Source organism: Aptenodytes patagonicus, chromosome 4, assembly GCF_965638725.1.
Source record: "Aptenodytes patagonicus chromosome 4, bAptPat1.pri.cur, whole genome shotgun sequence".
In the NCBI taxonomy this organism is placed as follows: Eukaryota; Metazoa; Chordata; class Aves; order Sphenisciformes; family Spheniscidae; genus Aptenodytes; species Aptenodytes patagonicus.
In genome coordinates, this window is record NC_134952.1 from 47,857,776 (window position 1) to 47,878,227 (window position 20,452).

Sequence of the window (20,452 nt, forward strand, 5' to 3'; positions counted from 1 at the left end):
GAACTAGAAAATGTATTCACTACTTAAAATACAACTGTAATATGAAAGATAGGTACTACGACATAATCTGAGTCCTCCCAGGAACTGCTTATTTGCTAGCTCATTTATCCTGAAGAACTGCTTTTTTAACAGAACTGAGGTCATACATATCCTACTTTCAACATATTTGTTTGAGAGAGTGGTAACTATCTTCCAGCTGCCTGTAATCCTCTATCAGCTGAAGGGTTTCCACTCCAAAGTTCTGGGAGAAGTAAACATAGATAGCCAATAAGGGAACATTCACATGCTCTATCAGACAAAGATAGGTTAATTCAAGAAATACCTATTACCAGGTTGAGTTAACCCAGTTGTGTTCACCTGACACCCATTAGAGAACACCCACAAAATTGTCTTTGCCTAACCAAACTGTGGCTGATATCACCAGCAGATGGGAGACAACCACCAAAAGCTCAATTTTCTTTAGCCACCATAAGTGTTCACCTTGAAAGCAGGCTTCTCTGGCTTGAGGCTTTATCAGCTACCTGCTAATCTACCAGATTGTTTTAGGTGTTAAGTCCTTGCTCAGGGCTGCTCAAATGTTTTGGACCAAGTTTGCCACCAGGATTTTGTACTAGACCTCAAGAAGCAACACTAAATGAGAATTATAATCAGAGCTTCAGGAAGGCTTCTACCAAGGGCAAGGGGACATCCGGTTTCAACATGAAGAGACTAAAACAGAAAAAAAAAAAAAAAAACCCACACAAATGAGCAAACAATACATTTATGCCCAGCCTCCTCTTCGCCATACAGAACGTAAAAGGAGTAAGGCTCCTGACTCCATTCCTGCAAAACAAGGATGAGACAGTAATTCCACTGCTCTCACTTACTGTCTCCCCTGCCAAGATCTGCCATTTCCCATGATGCCAGCGACGCACAGGAGAGGCTACTGTGTGGTAGCATCAGTGTGCTGTCTTCCCCCAGTTAAGAACGCCCTTGCAACTAGCCCCATAGCCTAACATGCCAGCAAATTCATTCCTCAGTAATGGAAAGTAGGCTTCTGACTACTCAACTGGAATTAACCTCAATGCCTGGTGGGCCACAAGGACTAGCAATTTGGAAAGGAAATGGGAAGATATCATTTTACTTTCAAAAGTAGCACAGTTGCTATGGAAATCAGATTCAGGCTTCATGTTCATTTGCACAATTGACTTTTATCTAAAACCATTACTAATAAGACAGTACAAAAAGTCAAAATTGTCGTCTTCAAAAAATACTAATGCCTACTGTTAAGACCATTAGATTGAAGCTGATGTTTAAGAGACAGTATTATGTCTTCCTGACAGTGGTACTTACAGTTGTATCGGTATGTAATTGTAATTGGTATGTAATATGTAATGAAAACATAACCCTGAAGGTGGAAAGACAGGTACGTCAAAATCCTTTCCTTAATAAAAAGCAATTTCCATTTTAAAGCACTAAGCCTCATGATTTTTTATTCCCCCCCCCCTTGTAAAGAAGGAGACCAGCAGAGGGCAACATCTTACTTTCATTATCAGTTACTACAACCACCTGATAATGGCTTTTGGGCTTTATAAGAACAAAACAAAACCAGAAAGCATTTTGAGTTCAGGCACTGAGAACTTGGCTAGGCCAACACTGGTAGCAACATACAGCCTGGGAAGGTGAGAAGAGAAACAGACTCTTTAATCACAAGTGGTGGCTGCTGGGAGTGACCACAAGAGCTACTGCCAATCTTACGCCTCCAGTCCAGCTGGTTTTTATAACCCCAGGCCTGGCTCCATCCTCAACACCCTGAGCAAGCTTCTATTTTCCCCTCCAAGTCTAATCCATTACTCCTCAGCATAATGTTTTAAAAAGACATCCTAAAACACGAAACACTTCTACTACAACTACATGGCCAAAGTAGCAATTCTTAGTTTCATAAAGATTGCTGAGAATAACAAACATAACTGAGACAATTAGCAAGAAACACAACCAGTAGCACAGTGTAAAAGTCACATTATTGCTTTAGTGTACATATGTGTTATTTCACATGGCAATATAGTGTATCAGTTAAAGTTAAGGCCAATCTGATGTCAGACTCACAGCTGCTGCCAAGAAGAGAAGGAATTTTCAAGGATTTACCACTGGCAACATTATTCTCTCAGCTCACTCACCTACTCATTTGACAGCAGTTATATAATCTCCTGTATCAAGATAACTTATAAGCTATAAAGTATTTGTCAGAGAACAGCCTGAGGAGCTGGGCATAGAAAGAAAATCTTGGCCCAAGCCCACTCATACAACTGTGAATGAATGGAGGTACTGCCAGTTGCCAGACTTCTACTCTGTTGTTTTGGTGTCCATCCTAGCTCTGTGAGAAAGAGATAAAAGGAGGTAGCCAGGGCAGTTTCAACTACAAAGGGCCTCCAAGGCCCAGAGAACTCCCCTCAGTCCAGTCTGTTCTCTCTTGTTCTTCCCAAACTGCTCAGATGGTTCACAGCACTCACACCGTCTTAATACTTCTATACCGAGTTACTTAACCAGGCAGTGTAACAGAGGATGACAACAAGGGGCCAAGGAAAAAGAGCAGAGCACTGAGGCTATGCAAACAGGCCTCCAAATGCTGTTTAACCAGGCGCAAGACATCTGTTGGTAGCTCTGCCCAGCTTACAGCAAGGCAAATCAGCAAATGTCATCTGGATCACAAGTAGCTCTTAGATAAGAGGAGTAGATGCAAGAAGGTGCTAATTATAGAGAAGTCTGAAGCTTTCCATTTCCTACTGACCAAGCTGTGCCCAGAGAGGGTTATATGGATGGGATTTTGCCAGCATGTTCACAGACTGTGATGTGCGCTTCTCAGAGAAGGCCTTTATGGGAGGATGGTCCACCGGCATTACTGTTGGGACCCAAGCCAGATGGTATGTCAGCACCGCAGTTAACAAAGCAGCAAAGAACCTAGGGAAAAGAATATGACCAAAGTAACACCAGCAAAGGAATATGCCATTAAATGCTTTAACATATTCACATGCACTGGGAAGCACACAAGGTTTTTTTAAGAAAAAGGGGGCGGGGGAAGCTTACTGATTTTTGTTGATCTGTTCTATCAGAAACGTAAATTCTTTAAGAAAACGCTGGCATAGCTGATTCTTTTCCAGGGTGCTGGACATCATATTAAGCCACACAGGCTCTGCAATCCTTGGAACAGAATATAGGTTCCAGATGGTAACTCTGCTCAAAGAAAATTCCCAAAAAGCGTTAACATGCACATTTCAATCTTGCAAATACGAGTAGCCCCTTTCCTCTTCTATTGTCCATTGATTTTTATTTATTTATTTATTGTAAGATCTAGGCGACTAAACAAACTGGAAAAGTTTTCCAGACACACTAATTACTAGTGTCGCAGAACACTAGTCTGTTTAATTCTGTGTACCAGTAACTTAGTGTCTTCATATGAATTACATGTTTGTCTTCCCTTTCTTGCATTCCCCTGTGTATTTGTATTCAGAGAAACGATTCAGAAATCATTCTGAGGGGGGATAGAACCCATTCTATTCATTGCAGTGATTCAATTCCACATTCCAGACATCACAGAAACTCCATCCCACCAAAGCCTTGTCTCTCTCTCCTGGGCTGCCTTTCTTGGCCTCTGGCCATTCCTTCTTCTCTTAGGTACCAAGAAGAGAGCCTTTGACAGCAACTTTCTTGTCAGTTACACTGTTCAGTGTCTATGGCTAGGAGTAGACAACTCATCTGCCTGAATACAACAATCAATCCACTTGTCTGCACAGGCATCAGCAGAAGCCAACTCTTGATGAGATCTTAAAGACTTTAACTGACAGTCCCAGGTACAGGTGAGTGCAACAGAACTACTTTTACTCTTATTCTGAAAACAGCTGAGCTAGTTTTGCTGAAGTTTTCTAAAAACATTTACCCAATACCCAACACAAAATTAACTCACACTAACTTCAAGACTGGCTAAGTTACAAGACCCTGCATTCAGTTGCTTATAACTGGAAGTGACAAATATCTTTAGAGGGGCATGAGAAGAGCTCTCCTTGTAATTCAGAATTCCATCAACTCACCTGAATTCTCCCAGGGCATCCATGACACGGCTGATATAAACCTGCACTCTTTGGCTGGATTCTGCTATTTTTCTACATGAGATCATGGCCTTGATTAAGAGTTAAAGACACAAAACAGCTTCTTAAAGGATTCACATTCTTCACCTTTTTAAGCTTTATTAACATGTCAAAATGATTAAGATCTAGCCCCAGTGCTATATAGCCACTCAGGACAGGAATAGCTGCCAACCTCCCTCCACCTCATGAGACACCAATCCCTAAGACTGGACATGGGGAGAGAAGAGAACATTTTTGAGAGAGTAAGGGGAAGACAGCAACAAAGATTTTGTGTCTCTCTTTTAGTGACTGCATGGAAGGATAGAATACCACCATTTCCACAGTCTTCAGGGAGTCAAGAAAACGTCATAGTGAAATATGGTGAGAAGGAAATAAAAAGAAAAACCACCCATAGCATAAAACTCTCCATTCTCATTCTGACTAGAAAAGAAACCACATGTCTTTTTCAGCAAATGCTGAATTCCTACACTGGGCTCAGGCTCAAGACTACATGTGTAAGGAGGGAGGGAAGCTTGAAACCACACACCTTCTCCCACTCTTCATCTATCAGATTCTAGAATACTTCATTCTGTTTGACACTTATTTTTCCACATTAAGCCAAACTAGTTTTCTGTACCTTTTCTATTGCATATTTCAGCTTGTTCATGTGAGATTCAAAAAGAGGAAAGTGAGAGAAAAAGAAGTCCTGGAAGTTTCTCTGTGCTTCTTCTTTTCCAGGCAGAGAAAAGATTATGCTGATAGCAATTTTTTTCCTCCGAACCATTGCAGGATTGGAGCTGCAGCTTTCATCAGCCATACTAAACATTTCTTCAGTGGACCTGTAAGACAGATTTGTTAGGACAGTTACCTACGCGCTGAGAGATAATTTGTCTTCTATCCATATCTCTCTATATAGTAGAAGGTAACTCATTCTTATGTCTTCTTTGACTGACTACATAAGACTTTGCTGTCACCTGTCTCTGAATAGAGGATATCCATCAAAATGTTGGATAAGACCTATGTTTGCTCAGACAGGAGGAAGGCAACCCCCAAAGGCCAGCTCCTAAAGTGCTGTGATCACTTTCCTCTGAAACAGAGCTACTACAAAATCCCTCCTTCTGGATTTATCGTTAAGGGAGATTAAGAAAAGGGAATGGAGACACAACACACAAAATCATTAGCAAAAAAGGTTACAGGTAATTTCAGAGCTGTGAACTGCATCCAGCACTCAAGCTCCTGCCTAGGTACTCAGCAGCATGTCCGTGATGTTCTTGAATCTGTACTGCTGCTCATGAGGGAAGTTGGGAAACACGCTACCTATACTGTTCCAGCATCTTAAGATGGATGTTTTAAGGCACTTAACCATGCAAAATAAAACTTTCTATTTTAACTGAAGGCAAAATGTCACCACTTAGTAATTACTATGAAAACACAAACTTAACGCCTACAAATAGATGTGTGCCTAGCTCAAGGTTGGATATATTTCAGTTTAAAATGCTTTGTTTTCTGCTAAAAAAAAAAAAACAAACGGTGGCTATTTTACAACCATTATTATTTCCCCAAGTTCTGTTTATTCACTTGATAGTTCCACCACATTGCTTTGAACAGTTATGCCACTTTTTAATATTACACATGGGTTGATACTGGGATCAAAACCGCTCAGTATCTTCATTATCAGCCTGGCCTGTGGATCAAAACACACCTTCAGTGAGTTTGCAGATCATGCCAAATTGGGGGGGGGGGGGGGGAATGGTCAATACAGCAGAGGGCACTGTCCAGAGAGGCTGTGGAATCCTCATCCTTGGAGATTTTCAAGACTTAATTAGACAAGTTCCACAGCAACCTGATCTAAATTCCAAGCTAGCCCTTTGCACAGGCAACTGATTTGGATTATACCCACAAGTCTCAACCCAGCGTAAGTTTTTCTGTGATTATACAAAAGGGTGGCAATGCCCTCACCCTGTTCCTCCATAAATACTTGCATTGCAGTGCTAGATACTGATGTTGCTGGATTTACAGAACTTGTTTTTTCTTGCTTAAAGTTTCTTCATCAATTTCACTGAAAAAACATCTTTAAAAAGCACATACATCAATCAGTAAAATAGTATGGTCAAAATGTCTTTTGGAAGGAACTTTAATTGCGTAACGGCTTTTAATCCACTGAGGAGTTATAGGGGTAGAAGGGTAAGAACAGACAAGAAAACCATTAGAACACAAACGGAGACATTCAGAGCAGCAGCTCATATGGAAATAGGTTGGTTTTGGAGTTTCTTTGTAAGTTAAGACTGCAATATCAGTGAATGGTAATTAAAAGCTTGAAGGCTTTAATTCATATCAGAATTATCTTGAAATGGAGCCTGTGGCATTTATAGACCACGATGAAGCAATTAACAAGAGGAAAGCCTGAATGCTAAGCATTCATTCTAAGTTCATTCTAAAAATAAGTGCTTTACAGTTTAATTGGTTTGACAAAGTTAAATATACAAAAGTTTCTCATCATCGAGGTATGAATCCAGGAATACAGGAAAAAACACACACAATAAAATCCCAGCAAAAAACAGCTCGTGGGAAACCAGAGTTCAAGACAAAAACATAACCTCATTTGAACTTCAGGAACTTGCATGCAGAGACAGAAGTTCCCAAGGAAGTTGGGAAAGGATGGTCAGTCAGCATCTAAAAAACATCACAAGCTTTTTTACTGCTTCCCGGGAACAGAAATTGAAGGATTTAGGTCTGTGAGAGAAGCCTTTTCAAAGCTGCTAATCTAGCTTGCCTGCCAATTGACTACATAGAGTTCCAGCTAGACATCTCATTTTCTTTGAGCTATTGGCCTAAAAAATCAGTCACAGAGACTGTAGAATCTTGGCTGTACAAACTGAAGTGCAAACTCTGCTGTCACTGAAGTATTCAACCAGAAGCCTACTGTTTCTCTGGCAAGTGATTGGAAAACAAGTATCTGAAGAGGCTTTTTGGCTTAGGAAGAACCCCAATTCAAGAGCAGTTCTAGATAGTGGAAATAATAATGTCCTGTTTCCAATATCTTTCCCCAGCATAGATTCTCTAACATAGAAGAAACACAACCTACTCCCTACAGTGAACAAGCAGCCCAAAAAGGCTAGTTTCCTCTAAACAATTAGTTACTTTAGTAACACTTTGAGGAAATTTCTATTTGTGAAACTTTGGCTACTTCTTAAACTGGGCTGAAATTATCTTTACCCTAAATGTTTTAACTTTTTTGCATGCACTGCTCTCAGCCTTATTTCTTTAGGAAACTAGACCAAAAAGTACTTCAGTTTACTGAAAGCAAAATGTTTATTAGCTTATTCTCAACTGCAAGCATGATTTAGAAAGCACGACTGCCACATTAGCACCACTGCACAATTCTTCATGTTAAAAATGATTCAGTAAGAATATCCAGGAAAAAGCTTCAAATGTTGACACTAGGGAATGAAGTCCTTTCAAAAAGGTTTTGGTTTTGTTTTTTACCGACCACATATTTTAACTGGCAGCTTTTAAGCTTCTCTTAACTGAAAAGAGTGAAGAGGGAGAGAGGCCAAACAGTAGGAATTTCTTGTAGCTCTCTACTAATTCCATGCCGTCTCTGGGTGCAGGTGGATGAGTACATATGAGCCGATAATCAAGAACCATTTGCTATTTTGCAAGGGAAGAATTTGCTTATTAGCTATGAAAGGTCTGCTGCATTCCATGCTTTGTTATGCCACTGAGCTACAAAAGCTAATAAAATTCCAAAACAGAAGCCAAGCTTTTTGATCACAGTTCTTTTTTTTCCTTCCTGTTTTGGCAGAAGTCACATCAGGAACATCCTGTACCAGCCAAGCGAGTCGTCATGGGCTATTACTCCAAAGTTTCAGTAACTGCTCACTAGTCAGACTTCATCACAGTATAATGTAATTATGGCAGCAGTGCTGTTACAGTCCCTTTCATCCCAACAGGATGCTCTGCTCCTTCAGAAGCAGTTTAATTTGCTTTTCAGAACGTGGTTTCAGACACAGCCTATATGTTAAATAAAAATAAGTATATTTCAAATCGGGCCTTGCAGTTCATATTCAGCCAAAATTTGATCTTTCTTCATATTGGCAATCTTATGTAACATGCACAGAAGTTAGATTGAATTGAGAGCATTTAATAAAAGGATTTGTCCTTTTAAAGAAAAGGGGCTTAAGCTCTATTTAGCTTAAATTACTGCCAAACAGCTGTTGTAAGAAGAAAAGTGTTGCACTCACCACCTTGGAATAATTCCATTCTCTAAACTGGTTGTCTGACTTCGGAGCCAGCGACGTTGGTAGCTGCTAGAAGATGATGATGAAGAGCTTGGAGATGGAAAAGGAGTAACCAGAAGACTGCTCAGAGATGCTATCAAGAAAGCAAGAAACCCCACATATATTGAATTACAAGGAGTGCTGGTTAAATATTTTTCTTCATACTCTAACTGGGAACAAATTCCCACAAATATTGCTCTTGCTTTGCTGATCTTTTTCACATTAACTCACTTGCAACAGGAGAGACAGTTATTTTAAATAAATCTTGTTGCCTGAGGACAATCATTTCTTATAAAGTCAGAGGTCTTCCCTACTAGAACATACTAAAAGTTGTTTTATTCTCATTAAAAGCATTCTGTCTTAAGAGGTGTTGCCCTCCCATTACAATAGATAGAACTCCTGGTCTCCTTTTCCTATTCAGTGCAAAAACATCTTCTCTTCCCTTGCTTTAGAAAAGGCTCCAGCCAGTTCTTTCTCCAAATTATAAATTGGTTAAGAACCCAAAAAGTGATGGCTGTAAACAAAGAATATCATTACAAATATTCTTGCATTAAGGCTTGGGGCAAAAGCAGAAGGAAAACTGCTTAGCAGATCCAAAAAATTTTGGATTTACAGGTCATAAGGTGCCTATATTTCAGGTGAATCACTGCACCAAAGAATTGTAACATAATTACAAAAGCAAGCAAACAAGGCAGACAGCAGATACCTGACCGAGCAATGCCACTGTCTCTGTCCTCATTTTGTCCTCTGCTAGGCATATCAACAGGTGTGCTGTGTGCTAAAACAAACAGATCAGATCAACAGAAAATATTACATAACTGATTATACTATTTGTCAGCATTTTAAAAAAATGTTTAAGTTTAAAGGTCATAAAACAGCAAAGTTACATCCTGTACTGCAACTCCAAATAAGCAGTATGGTGTGAGCAGAGGTGCGAGCAAACAGTATTCCCATACTGAGTATCATGTTACTAGAGGAAGTTGGTTATTTGCCCCAACCTAAAAACATCTCTAAGAAGCTTAAGAATGTAAATACAGTCTACATTGTCAGAAATCAGACATGCTTTGAAAATGAGGGCTGGTGGTACCCCCATCTGTCACTTTTGACATTTTTTGTGTGTGTGCGCAAGATTGTCATTTTACACAGGTTAACATCATAATGTCAAGTATGAGGTCCATTAAGCTTCTGATTCGCTCCCCAAGCGGAGATTTACTATCCACAAAGCCTCACAGTAAGAAACATTAAGCCTATGTTGTATTACATGGAAGTGTTAGTAGTGCAGAGTCACTCAAATTGTAGAGCATGCAAGATTTGCAAAGGCTGTGAAGAAACTGCATTGGTATTCCAGTTCACATTTTCACAATTAACAGAACTAATTAGGCCTAAGATCTACCCACCTGCATGGGTCATCAGTATGCCTGTAAAAGGAGACTTCATGTAGTTTAAAGTTTTGAAAATTAAAGAAACTGATATTGTTAAAGAAAAAACCTTAAAGCCTCCCAGACTTAGCTCAAGAATAAATTTTGAATGTCTGCCATCAAATTAAAAAAAAGTAGCAAGAGGTAAGAGAAGAAAAAGCTGTACACCAGCAAGACACCTGCACACTAGCAAGAAACCAGCTATAAGCCAGGAAACATAAGTTCTCTAAGAAACATAAGGGCTCATTTATTATTAAAGACACTGCATAAAAATACCTTTAAAATTAAACACAGGGATTAGAAAAGAAATATGAACAAAAATATGAACAATTAATTTAGCTTTTTTCTGAAAGAAAGATTTTTAAGTATACATCAGATACATCTGTTGTCACTATTTTAGCCCTTTCTGTTTCTAGAGAGTAATTATGTATGACCTGCAAGGATTCAGAAGGAGCTGGATTTGTGTGTGCATATGGATGGGTCACACTGTGGCTGGCATTCCACACAAACCTGCAAAGAAAGAAGCACTGCGGATGAGCCGGAGGGGACCTCCTTCAGACACACCCTGCAGCAGTTTGCTGCTACACAGCTGTAACACACCTAGGAAACAAAAGCAATGTAGAGAAAATGCAATGCAAAAAAGTTTAAAAAAAAAAAAAAAGGAGATGCATAGGAAAAAAACAAACTGAACTAACAGATGGCCTCATGTTGTCAGAAAGACATAGAACCTGGAAATATTTACCTAAATTACTTCCACTGCGACAGGTTCCCAAACCATTCTGATTCAAGCTCAGCTTTCCCAGGCTGGGATCTTGGTTGATGTATTCAAAGCTATCTTGTAAGCTAAAAAAAAGGGGAAAAAGCCAGTGTTCCTTAAGAACGTGATCAATACACATTTATATTAGCTTGATAATTAGGCTCATTTTATGGAAAAAAGAAGGTTAAAGATTAACTTTACAATCAGACTCAAGGTTTTCTGAAACTAAGGAAATAGGCATTTATTTTCTATATAGGCTCCCTCTTTGAATTATTGTAAGTTTCTGTATGTCACATTTGGGATTCAGTTTATTCACATTTGCCCATTTTTGGGACAAGGAAAAAGGGAACAGATGAGAAACAGTATATCTTCTGTCACTGTTGAAGGAAACAGAAGTTGGGTACAGGGACACAAAGCTTTCTCAACATATACCCCTTCTTCACCCTTCTGGCAGCAGGAAGAGACAGAGGCTTTGACTGTCCAGAGCACCTAGCCTCTGAAGTTTTTTGCATGCCCTGGACAAACTAAGAAGCAGAAACTCAGATTTTATTTTTTAAACTTGGGTGGCCTGGCTGGGATCTATCAAGAGAATCCTCCACAGCCACCATTTCTGATTTTCTACTAGACTTTTCCACTTCGACTAAGTCAAATTTAGAAGCAGTGACAGAAAGACTACAAAAGGAGAAAGAAGGAAAGACAACTGCAGTGGGTGGGGAAGAAAAAAATAAAAAATAAATAAAAAAAAATGTTCTTACTTATTGTTGCTTCCACTGAAGCTTCCTACCCTGGCTGAGAAGACTTTACTTATCATCAGCTGTGGGGGAGAGCTGAAAGGATAAACAGTCATTTCAGTGAGTCATCAATTCCAAGTGCCTGACGAGAGTGCATCACAGAAAAGGATACTCACCGTATATAGTGAATTTTCAAGGTGGAGCCTTTGTAACTCATTGCCACTGAGCCAAACATCATTTCTCCCAGCATGTTGACATCGGAAGCTGGTCTGGTGTACTACACAGACAAGAAGATGGGAAGAGCAAAGTCAATAATAACTTGGCAGACTATTTCAATTTAATGTAGTGCCACAGTGCTACATTTTGAATGGAAAATACAAGTAAGTTCTGCTTTTCCATGCAGACTAAGATCCTGTGTGATTCTAACGCACTGAGTGCAAGTACAAGCAAGTACAGCTGGAAGACGTACTCTGTTTTGCTCTCTAGATGGGCATCGTCACCCTTGTTCCAGGGGACCTCCAAAGGCAAGAAAGAGGAAAAAAGATCTACTGCATTTCCAAAGAAACAGCTGTGTCCAGCAACATTCCCATATAACAGAGTATTTGATGAAACCTGTAGGTGTTCACAGGACTTAGATTCTGTGGTCTGGATCCCCAAGCATTAAACTGTCTTCCTTATTCAAATGAGTAAGTTCTCCTTCCCTGCCCTTATAGAAAGCTTCTGGGAAACATTTTTGATTGGAAAATAATTTGTGGAGACTGTGTTTCTAAGTATAATCAGACCGATTTCTTATTTTGTTTCAAAGACTGATCATCAATAGCAAATATGGAGAGAAATTTGTTAATTCTGAAGGAAATCACTTACCTTCTAGTTAAATATCTTTTTTCCCTACCTTAGTCTATACATGCTTCAGATTACATTTTTCTAGATAAAACGTTTATGCTTTTACTGAGAAACAGCCAGAGTACCTTAAAAAATAGTTCTTTTAAAAATTTTGTGTTATAGTAAGACACACTAAAGGGACTCAATATACCATGTTCAACAGCTTCTTCAGAACTGACCTGAAGCATAGGTAGACATCTTTTAAAACAAGAACAGAGAACAGTATAATGCTTTTTATGATCTTCACAAATAACAATGCTATTGAATACCTTTTGTAACTCTTTCAAAGATAGGACCAAGATAGACCAAAAGGTTAAGAAGTACCCACATGTTCTTACTCTGTAACACTTTAAAGATAGGGTAGCTATCTCAAGGTTCAGATTAACTTGTAATATAATAGAAGTATAACTAGTCATTCAATGCATGTAAGTTAAGGCTTTTATATACAAACTTCTTCAGTAAAATGGATAAATACAAGCAAGAAAAAGTAATGAACATTACCTGATACTTCGGTATCTGTTCTTTGATATTTTGCATACAGCTTATTGAGGGACTATGGGAAGAAATATTGTTGTTCCCATTGCTTGCTTGGCAGTTCTTGGCAGAAGTCTTTACAGAAGCATCCTCTGCCATTTTCTGTGTCAAAACAGAGCAATATGATGAAAACAATTAAAGCAAACATGAGAGCTCCCATCTGTAAACATACTATGGCAAGATTTTTCTTAAACTACAGATAAGCAACAGAAATAAGATACTCTTATTTGGTTCAAAAAAAATATGTATCAGTTTTAAAAGCTTTTTAAAAAGGCCAGCATCAGAGAAAGTGCACAGCTACTCTCACATTTATATTGCCAGACAAGTTTTCATAGTATCACACAAAGTAATTAGCCAAAGTTCCACTGGAAGATCATTCCCAATTGTTATGAATTGCTCTGTGTAACATTTGCCAAAGTTTATGTAAACAAAATCTCAGTTTATGGGTTGCTTACAAACCAATTTCTGTAATCATTTGCACAATTAATCACTCAAATTGCATATAACTCTTGCTCCCCAACTGATTAACAGATTTCTTAAACAGAAGAACAGCCAGGAAAAACAAGGGATAAATAATGCATCATTTGGTAGAATTACCAGGTTATAAAAATCTGTTTGTTAAACCTGTAAAGGAATTGTGTAAAAAAAAAAAAGAAAAGCAAATGAATGCTTAAATCCAGATGACTCTAATTCAAAGTCTAGTCTCAAGTCACTATGTTTTAACAACATCTTAGAACTGATCAGAAAGGTGTAAAGGAAGTCTCAGAAAGATACCAATTACATTAATGCTATTTGTACATGATTCATAAGACAAGCTGCATTTAATTCATTGGGATTTTCTTAATATAGTTTTCTTGAACAAAAACCAATGAGTTTCTTGTTTTCTTTAACAGCTGTTTTTTTCTTTTTCCAATTTGAATGTCCATTAGATGTCAGTTAAAAGGGCCACATTATTTTGAACATACTTCTCACATGCACTTGAAAAGATTTATGAAGGGAGCAAAACTGTAACGTCGCAGCAATGAAAACTGCTTAGAAAGTCTTAGAAAACTTATCTCACACTCAAACTTTTTATATATTTAAGAAATTCAAAATCCCTTAATGAGCATATATTTAATGTGTATTAATGTAAATATTCATTCATTTGGTGCACATCAGAATGAAGTGTGTTTTTATAAGTCTCATTTTGTACCAGCATGGTTTACCTCATTGGGAACGTGCATTGGCAAGGCCAACTGAATTGTTTTAAAATGTCAGCAAGGTACATGTAGATAGTTTACAGAAAAAACAAACAAGCAGGCAAAAAGAAATAGGAATAACCTAAATGCTGGTATCGGGTAAAAAGCAGCCAGTCAAATTTACATCACATATTTTGGGCTCAGCAAGACGAGAAAGGAACGGTAACAGGAAGGTAATGGAAATAAAAGTATAATCCAATATTCTACAAGACTGATTTTTAAGATGAACACTTTGAATACTACAGTGCAGTAACTGTAGTAAGTTTTAGAATACTCAAGTCACAATGACAAGATGACGAAATGGGCAAAAGGAAAGATGCAGAAGAAAAAGGAAGAGTAAGACAAGAAAAGCGGAGTAGATGATTTGTCATTTTTTTAAAAGTTGAGTTTAAACTACAGTGATAGTATAGCTCCTTTACCGATTTAAAAATAAGCCTACTAGCATGTTAAAAAAGTTAAATCCTGGACTTCTATATTTTATCCTATATTTGCACTCCTTTTGTGCAGTTTTTTCTGGCATAGTATTTATGTGCTATGGCTTATCTAATCCCAATGTGACTGTTATCAGGGGTTTAGAAATGCACCAGTGTCAGTAGTCACGTCTTTAATGAGCTATTGACAAAAAATGGCTAATAAAAGTGGTCTGATATACGCCATCTGCAGAAAGAATTGGAGATTAGATTAAGAACACTGAAAAGAAATGCAGTATATTAAACAAACATATGGTTAAATGGAATACAGACCTGCTAGTTCCCCCAGGTAAGTTTATTGCATACTTTAAAGACAATGTATTTGAATATTCAATGTGAATAAGCTTTACTGTGTTTCAGGGAAATGGATAAATGCACAGTATACACACACACACACACACACACTTTCTTGACTTTAGTTTAAACAGGACTGAGCTTGAGAGTAATTTTGCCTTAACTTTAAATGAATCAAGTTTTAGGCTCCCTGTTTGATAACGTACCAAACAAATGACCAAACATTTAAGATCACTTAACATCTACGTGTTTGCATGCCATTCAAAGTGCTTTGGCTGTTTTAAAAGGGTACGTAGATTAGTGTCTGGCTAGAAAACAGATTATAGCCTGTATCATGTTATAAGGGAGGTTATAATCTGTTTTATGTCAGCATTGCATAGAGTTTCTGATAGGACATTTCGTAGTTAACTTTTAGTTTAAAGTATTCAAGCAAGTGGAATAATTTGAGTATTTAAATGAAGCCAGAAATAATTTCTTCCTCACATGCTATGTGTTTTAAACCAACTCTAAGATACAAAGTAATGACCTTGATGGGGGGCGCAGGCGGGAGAGGAGAGAGGGAGCAAGATTAACAGACCAGTCTGACCCATTTACCCTCTTAAGTAGATGATCAGTCATCAGCTGATGATGCTCATCAGTCTTACTGATTTGGTACAATGGCATACTTGCAGTGTGACTGAAATAGATTGCTGGTTTTTAAGCATCTTCATAAGTAATTTCTGCAAGTCACAACTATTCGTATACAGCTAGTGATTCTACAATAAACCATGCTAGTCTGACAGGCTGAAGCTGCTGGTTGTAACAAAGGCTTCAGAACAAACGAAAAATTGAAATAATTCAATGTAGAAGAGAAACACAGAGCTAGTAGAAAGAAAAAAAAAAAAAAAGAAGTGACCACAAAACAGAAAATGCTATTGTTTTACTTGTCTTAAAATCACCTAAGTTTGCTGGAAGCATTACTCCATAATTTGTGTGCCTGGAGAGCAGCACAAAGAATTTGCATCTTGACAGCATCTACTCTTACTTCTATGTGTGTCACCAAAACTTACGTGGCCATATATTGCCATGTGTCAGTCTTACACATTATGGCATGGTTAGCCAAAGAGGAGTTGTTTTAATTCACATAAAGCCAACAACTTTTCTAATCCAAACACCAAAGACAGACAAGCACATTTAGAGACATGCTAGACATCACTGGAACAATGGGACTACACAACCAGGGTTAACAACAAAAAGCAATCCCCATCAACATTAAAAAGGCTGAGGAAATACTCAGTTTAAAGGGGTAGATTGCTTTGCTTGAAAGCAAATCAGGTCTAAGTTGTTAAGTTTCAATACCATATTTATATTATAAATACCAAATACCAGATATGTGTTCATAGGCTTTTTGGAATCTAACACACTCTTGTTGCAGCTATCACAGAATCGAGATCAAGTGAAAGATCACAAGAACGATTAAGAAGTTGACACTGTCATATTAAAATTCCTGCTTTTGGGAAGGGAAACAAAAGAGCAGTAGGACAAAAGCAAAATTAGCATTTCATACCTGAACCACAGCTTCATCAATTTTGCGGACTGCTTTGGAATCAAATAAGACCTGTCTGCCTCTCCTCTCACAGTCTTGGTAAACTATCAGGCGGATTTCATTCAAGTCAAACTCTGAAGAGGACCAGCTGCAGATTATAAACACAAGATGTTAAAATATTGTGCTGACTTTGCAGGCTTATTTAAGCAAAGAAACAGGTATTCAGCAAATACATCTTTTACTCAGCATTTACAAGAATCGGGCTGTAATCACAAAACTCCGACCAAAAAGGAACTCAAAGGAGCATCTAAGCCCAGTGTCACTGACACACAGGCAGGCACAGCCAGACCAATTTTCATCCAACCTTTCTTCAAAATTTTCTAGAAAGGGAACACAAAACTTTGTCTCAGCAATCTGCTCCAGGGCTTAACTACTCTTAAATTTACTCCCTTCTCTGTACACAGTCTGGATCATCCTTATTGCAAGGTAGGTGTACTACTTTGTGCAATTCTCTCAGTGGCGATAAAGAACAACGGATTACCATCCTCTTTACTACAGCCTTTCACAAGCTCAAGGTTTCCACCCTCCCTCATCCTTCTCTCCTATAAACAACACAAACCCAACTTCTTTTGATCTATTTCTGTCAATGTAAGTTAGGATTTTTCCAAAGTTTAATTCTTGTAACTGAAAGACAAGGTTTATGTTGTTCCATTATTTTTCCTGTCTTTTCTGAGATGTTTCAGGGTTTACAGAGCAACCATAGATTACCGAGACTTGAACTCCAACGACGATGAAACTCATTTAGTAGATGAAACCAAGATACCACTGAGATTCAACCTGAAGCAAAACAACTCTCTCAAGCCAGAATCTGCCCGTTCCTCAGAGATACATCATGGCACACGACTTGCCTCCTTGCGCTACCGCAGAAGGCTGAAGAGCACAACTGATCATGGCTGCGATGGCAAGAGACTTTATTTCCTAATTCCAAAGGGAGTCGGTCTGCACGTCAGAGCACGGAGGTTTGTTTGGCCTCAGGTTCAGCTATACATGAAATACTTTTCATGTTATGTAGCTGACAAGCTGGAATTAATGGAAAAAACCTACTACTGCATAAAGCAGTGCCACACAGCACTGGTGCTCAGTCATATTGCCTCATCCCTGACCTGGATGGACCACATCTAGGGGGTAAGAGTACAACTGTTATTAATAGTTGTTGGTTTAACAAATTGCATAACAGACTTCAGTCAAGGCCACACTGATCTCCCACCCAAAAGGATGTTTCATTGAGGAATTTTCCCAAACTATGCCCTACAGAGAAGGAAGGTGGAGAATTGAGGGAAGAGCACAAAAATTCTATACAGCTGAAAGACGGGAATTTCTGAAGTTATTTCTTTTATTCCATGCTCTGTTAACAGCCATAAATCAATAGTGAGGTAAACACCATCAACTCCTGCTAGAGACAGTAAGGTAACCATGGGCAACTGCTTTAGAAGCACACTCAGAGACTTGTAAATTTAAAATCATTATAAGTAAAGCCAGCTTAATTTCTTCTTTGTGCTCCATCTTGCATTTCAGAGATCAACTCCCCTTTCTATGTAGCTAAAAAGAAAAATAAGCCTAAATGGGCACCTTTTTCAAAGCTGAAAGACCTCAATTTGGAAGGTTTTATTCTATTTTTAAATACCTGGGGACAGAATAAGCCAGATACCTATCTCCACTGTAAGGTACTCTGATACAAGTATATTCTATGTACATGATATACAGGGGTCCAGCACACATCAAAGCCAGATCATGGAATGATGCTAAAGGCTGTTTTGCCATCAACAATGAGGAAACTTGTTGATGTGTTTGTAATATGTTGCCTCCAAAATGCTAGGAGTGCCAGGCAGATTTCTTTTCAAGTCTTCCCTTTCAAAGGGAGTCACAGCATTAAGTTAATCTGCGTGAGATCAGACCCGATACCATTGTCGATAGTTGCCCAACAAAGATCCTACACACCTCACATATACAGAGAGCTGCAACTACACCATCTGTTTTAAAAGTCTGTTACCAGTTTCTCAGCCCACTGCCTGTGCAATGCTATTACAAAATCCGGTTATACAGAATGCAAGAGAAGTCGGAGCCATCAATAGACTTCATTCTAGCCTGCCACATGAATCTGATACTCTTCAGTACCAGATACTCTGATACCTCTTCAGTTATATGGCTACCTATTTACTTACACACTTTCTGCAACAGACAATACCTGAAGTAACTATGCTGCTTTCTTTAAAAGGCCACAGGTCTTCCTTCCTTTTAACTACAAAGAAAAGGTACATCTCTATGGCCTTAATTTAAATTGTATGCAAGAGCAAAGCCTTATTTATCTCCAGGACTGGCACAGCAGGATCCGTAGTTCAGACCACAGGACTGCAAGTCTAAACTGAGAAAGATTCATTTCAGGCACAGATTGAGCCAATCCAGCCCTGCATCTGCCCACTGATGCTAAAAGCATGCTCAGTACTTGCGTTGCATGAATTTAGGTTTCCTTATGAACAGGTGAACTCCCACATTCTGCACTAAAGCAAACTTCACGATGTTTGCGTGCTACCAACTTCTGTATAAGACATGAACTGTGTTTTTTAACAAGTGCTGAAGTAAAAGCCAATTTAACAGCCTGCTGAGGTGCCTCTTCCACACAGCATGCTAGAATTAAAGATTGCTGCAATCTTTCAGAACTTCAAACAGATTCTAGTACCAGACAGCAACAAGCTAAGAAGTTACATAAAATCTATCATACAGAGCTTTATGTGACTAATAGACTAAATCTAGGGAAGTAACTTCAGATAATGCTTCTTACAGTACTAACGAAATATCAAACTTATGTTTTAATGAAGTCTTTGCTTTCAGGCTTTGAATTACCCAGAACACAGATGCAGTTCCTGTAGCAGTCCTACCCATTACAGAAGAGATCCATCCTACTAAAACCACACTTGATAAGATCAAGCATATCTATAGGCAAGTTATACAGGCATATAAACCCGTAGTTTCATTACTTCGATGTGGAATCTAGCACCAGGCCCAAGACTAGTCAGATGACTGGGATGTTTTTCCCCCGTCACAAAAGCTGATGAGCAGACTGCTTACAGTACTTCCACCCTTTATTGTTTAAGCCAGCTTATACAACATACAGCCCCCAAAACAGGGACAGCGGGAGTATTCAATCATTTCCTAAATACAGAGTGTTGAAGAATACAGACAGTACACAGACTCATTGGTCAGCTCCATTTTCACATGCGTAAAAACCAAAACCCCAAACCATTACGTAACTTTATATCAGCTTCTTGCTTATTTAGCAATGCTGAAAGGCATGCGCTTCTTTTTCTTTCTTCTTCACATATAGTTTTTGAAAAAGAGAGAAGATTCTCACACAAAATATCACTTAATGAAAAAAAAAACCCACCACACTTCTGCATTGTATAGCTTAACTTTCGTTTAGATGTTAGAAAGTAACTAAGAAAGTTTGACTAAGAAAAAAACCCTTTCACTCTTCCATCAGTTGTTTCTAAAAAAGTAAGACCGAAATATCTGAAATAGGCAACAGGAATATTTTAGCCGGTTTTTCCCTAAGTAAAAAAGGCTCCTATGCTCACAGGCAACCTATATGCATACAGGTTCACCTTGCCCAATTATTTGTTAATTCACTAATCAATTTCAACCACCAAGTTTGATGAAGGGATATATATTTCTGTCCTCCAAAAATAAATAGTGAAGGAGATAACAGACTCTTTCCTCTCCCCCTCTAAGGCCATAATATGAACTTTAAGGCAACAAAAAAATCTTCATGATATATTTGTGGGAGATAGGTAGAGGATGGGGAAAAAGAAGATTCTGAAAGTGTTATGTGAAAAGCTTGCACCATAATTTGCACATTATTAGATTGAATTTTCTATTTTTCATTGACAATTCTGTAACAAAATTATTAATTCTTCCACTTTTGGACTAGAAAGCAGACCCTCAACGTGCTTACAGAAAGCCTCTTATTTTCCAGCTGCACCACATTATGAAATTCTAACAGTCTACTCCATGTCCAATTATAACAAATACAGACATTTATTCATATCAAAAGTGCCCTTTTAGCTGTTCACCACCATCCCAACACTCTCCTACTTCATGTCTCAAGACTCAGTTGTTTTTCTTATATTCATTTGGTAAAATCTAAACTGGCACACTGTTGATTGTTT

At 38.4% G+C, this 20,452-nt stretch overlaps 1 protein-coding gene across 7 annotated transcripts in view; it reads right to left on the reverse strand.

Annotated features, from left to right (window-relative positions):
• The window catches only part of FNIP2 (folliculin interacting protein 2), a 52,781-nt gene that overhangs the window by 13,242 nt on the left and 19,087 nt on the right, over positions 1-20,452 (reverse strand). For 4 of the 7 annotated variants that reach the window (XM_076336601.1, XM_076336603.1, XM_076336598.1 and 1 more), the window contains exons 2-13: positions 16,251-16,377; positions 12,670-12,804; positions 11,463-11,563; positions 11,311-11,382; positions 10,541-10,641; positions 10,309-10,398; positions 9,087-9,158; positions 8,345-8,474; positions 4,738-4,939; positions 4,065-4,153; positions 3,064-3,210; positions 2,768-2,937 (exon numbers count right to left, since the gene is read on the reverse strand). In XM_076336601.1, coding sequence (XP_076192716.1) covers positions 2,768-2,937; positions 3,064-3,210; positions 4,065-4,153; positions 4,738-4,939; positions 8,345-8,474; positions 9,087-9,158; positions 10,309-10,398; positions 10,541-10,641; positions 11,311-11,382; positions 11,463-11,563; positions 12,670-12,804; positions 16,251-16,377 — 1,436 coding nt within the window. The remainder of the gene's footprint in view (positions 1-2,767; positions 2,938-3,063; positions 3,211-4,064; positions 4,154-4,737; positions 4,940-8,344; positions 8,475-9,086; positions 9,159-10,308; positions 10,399-10,540; positions 10,642-11,310; positions 11,383-11,462; positions 11,564-12,669; positions 12,805-16,250; positions 16,378-20,452) is intronic. The other 3 variants (XM_076336605.1, XM_076336602.1, XM_076336599.1) reach the window with 2 other exon arrangements.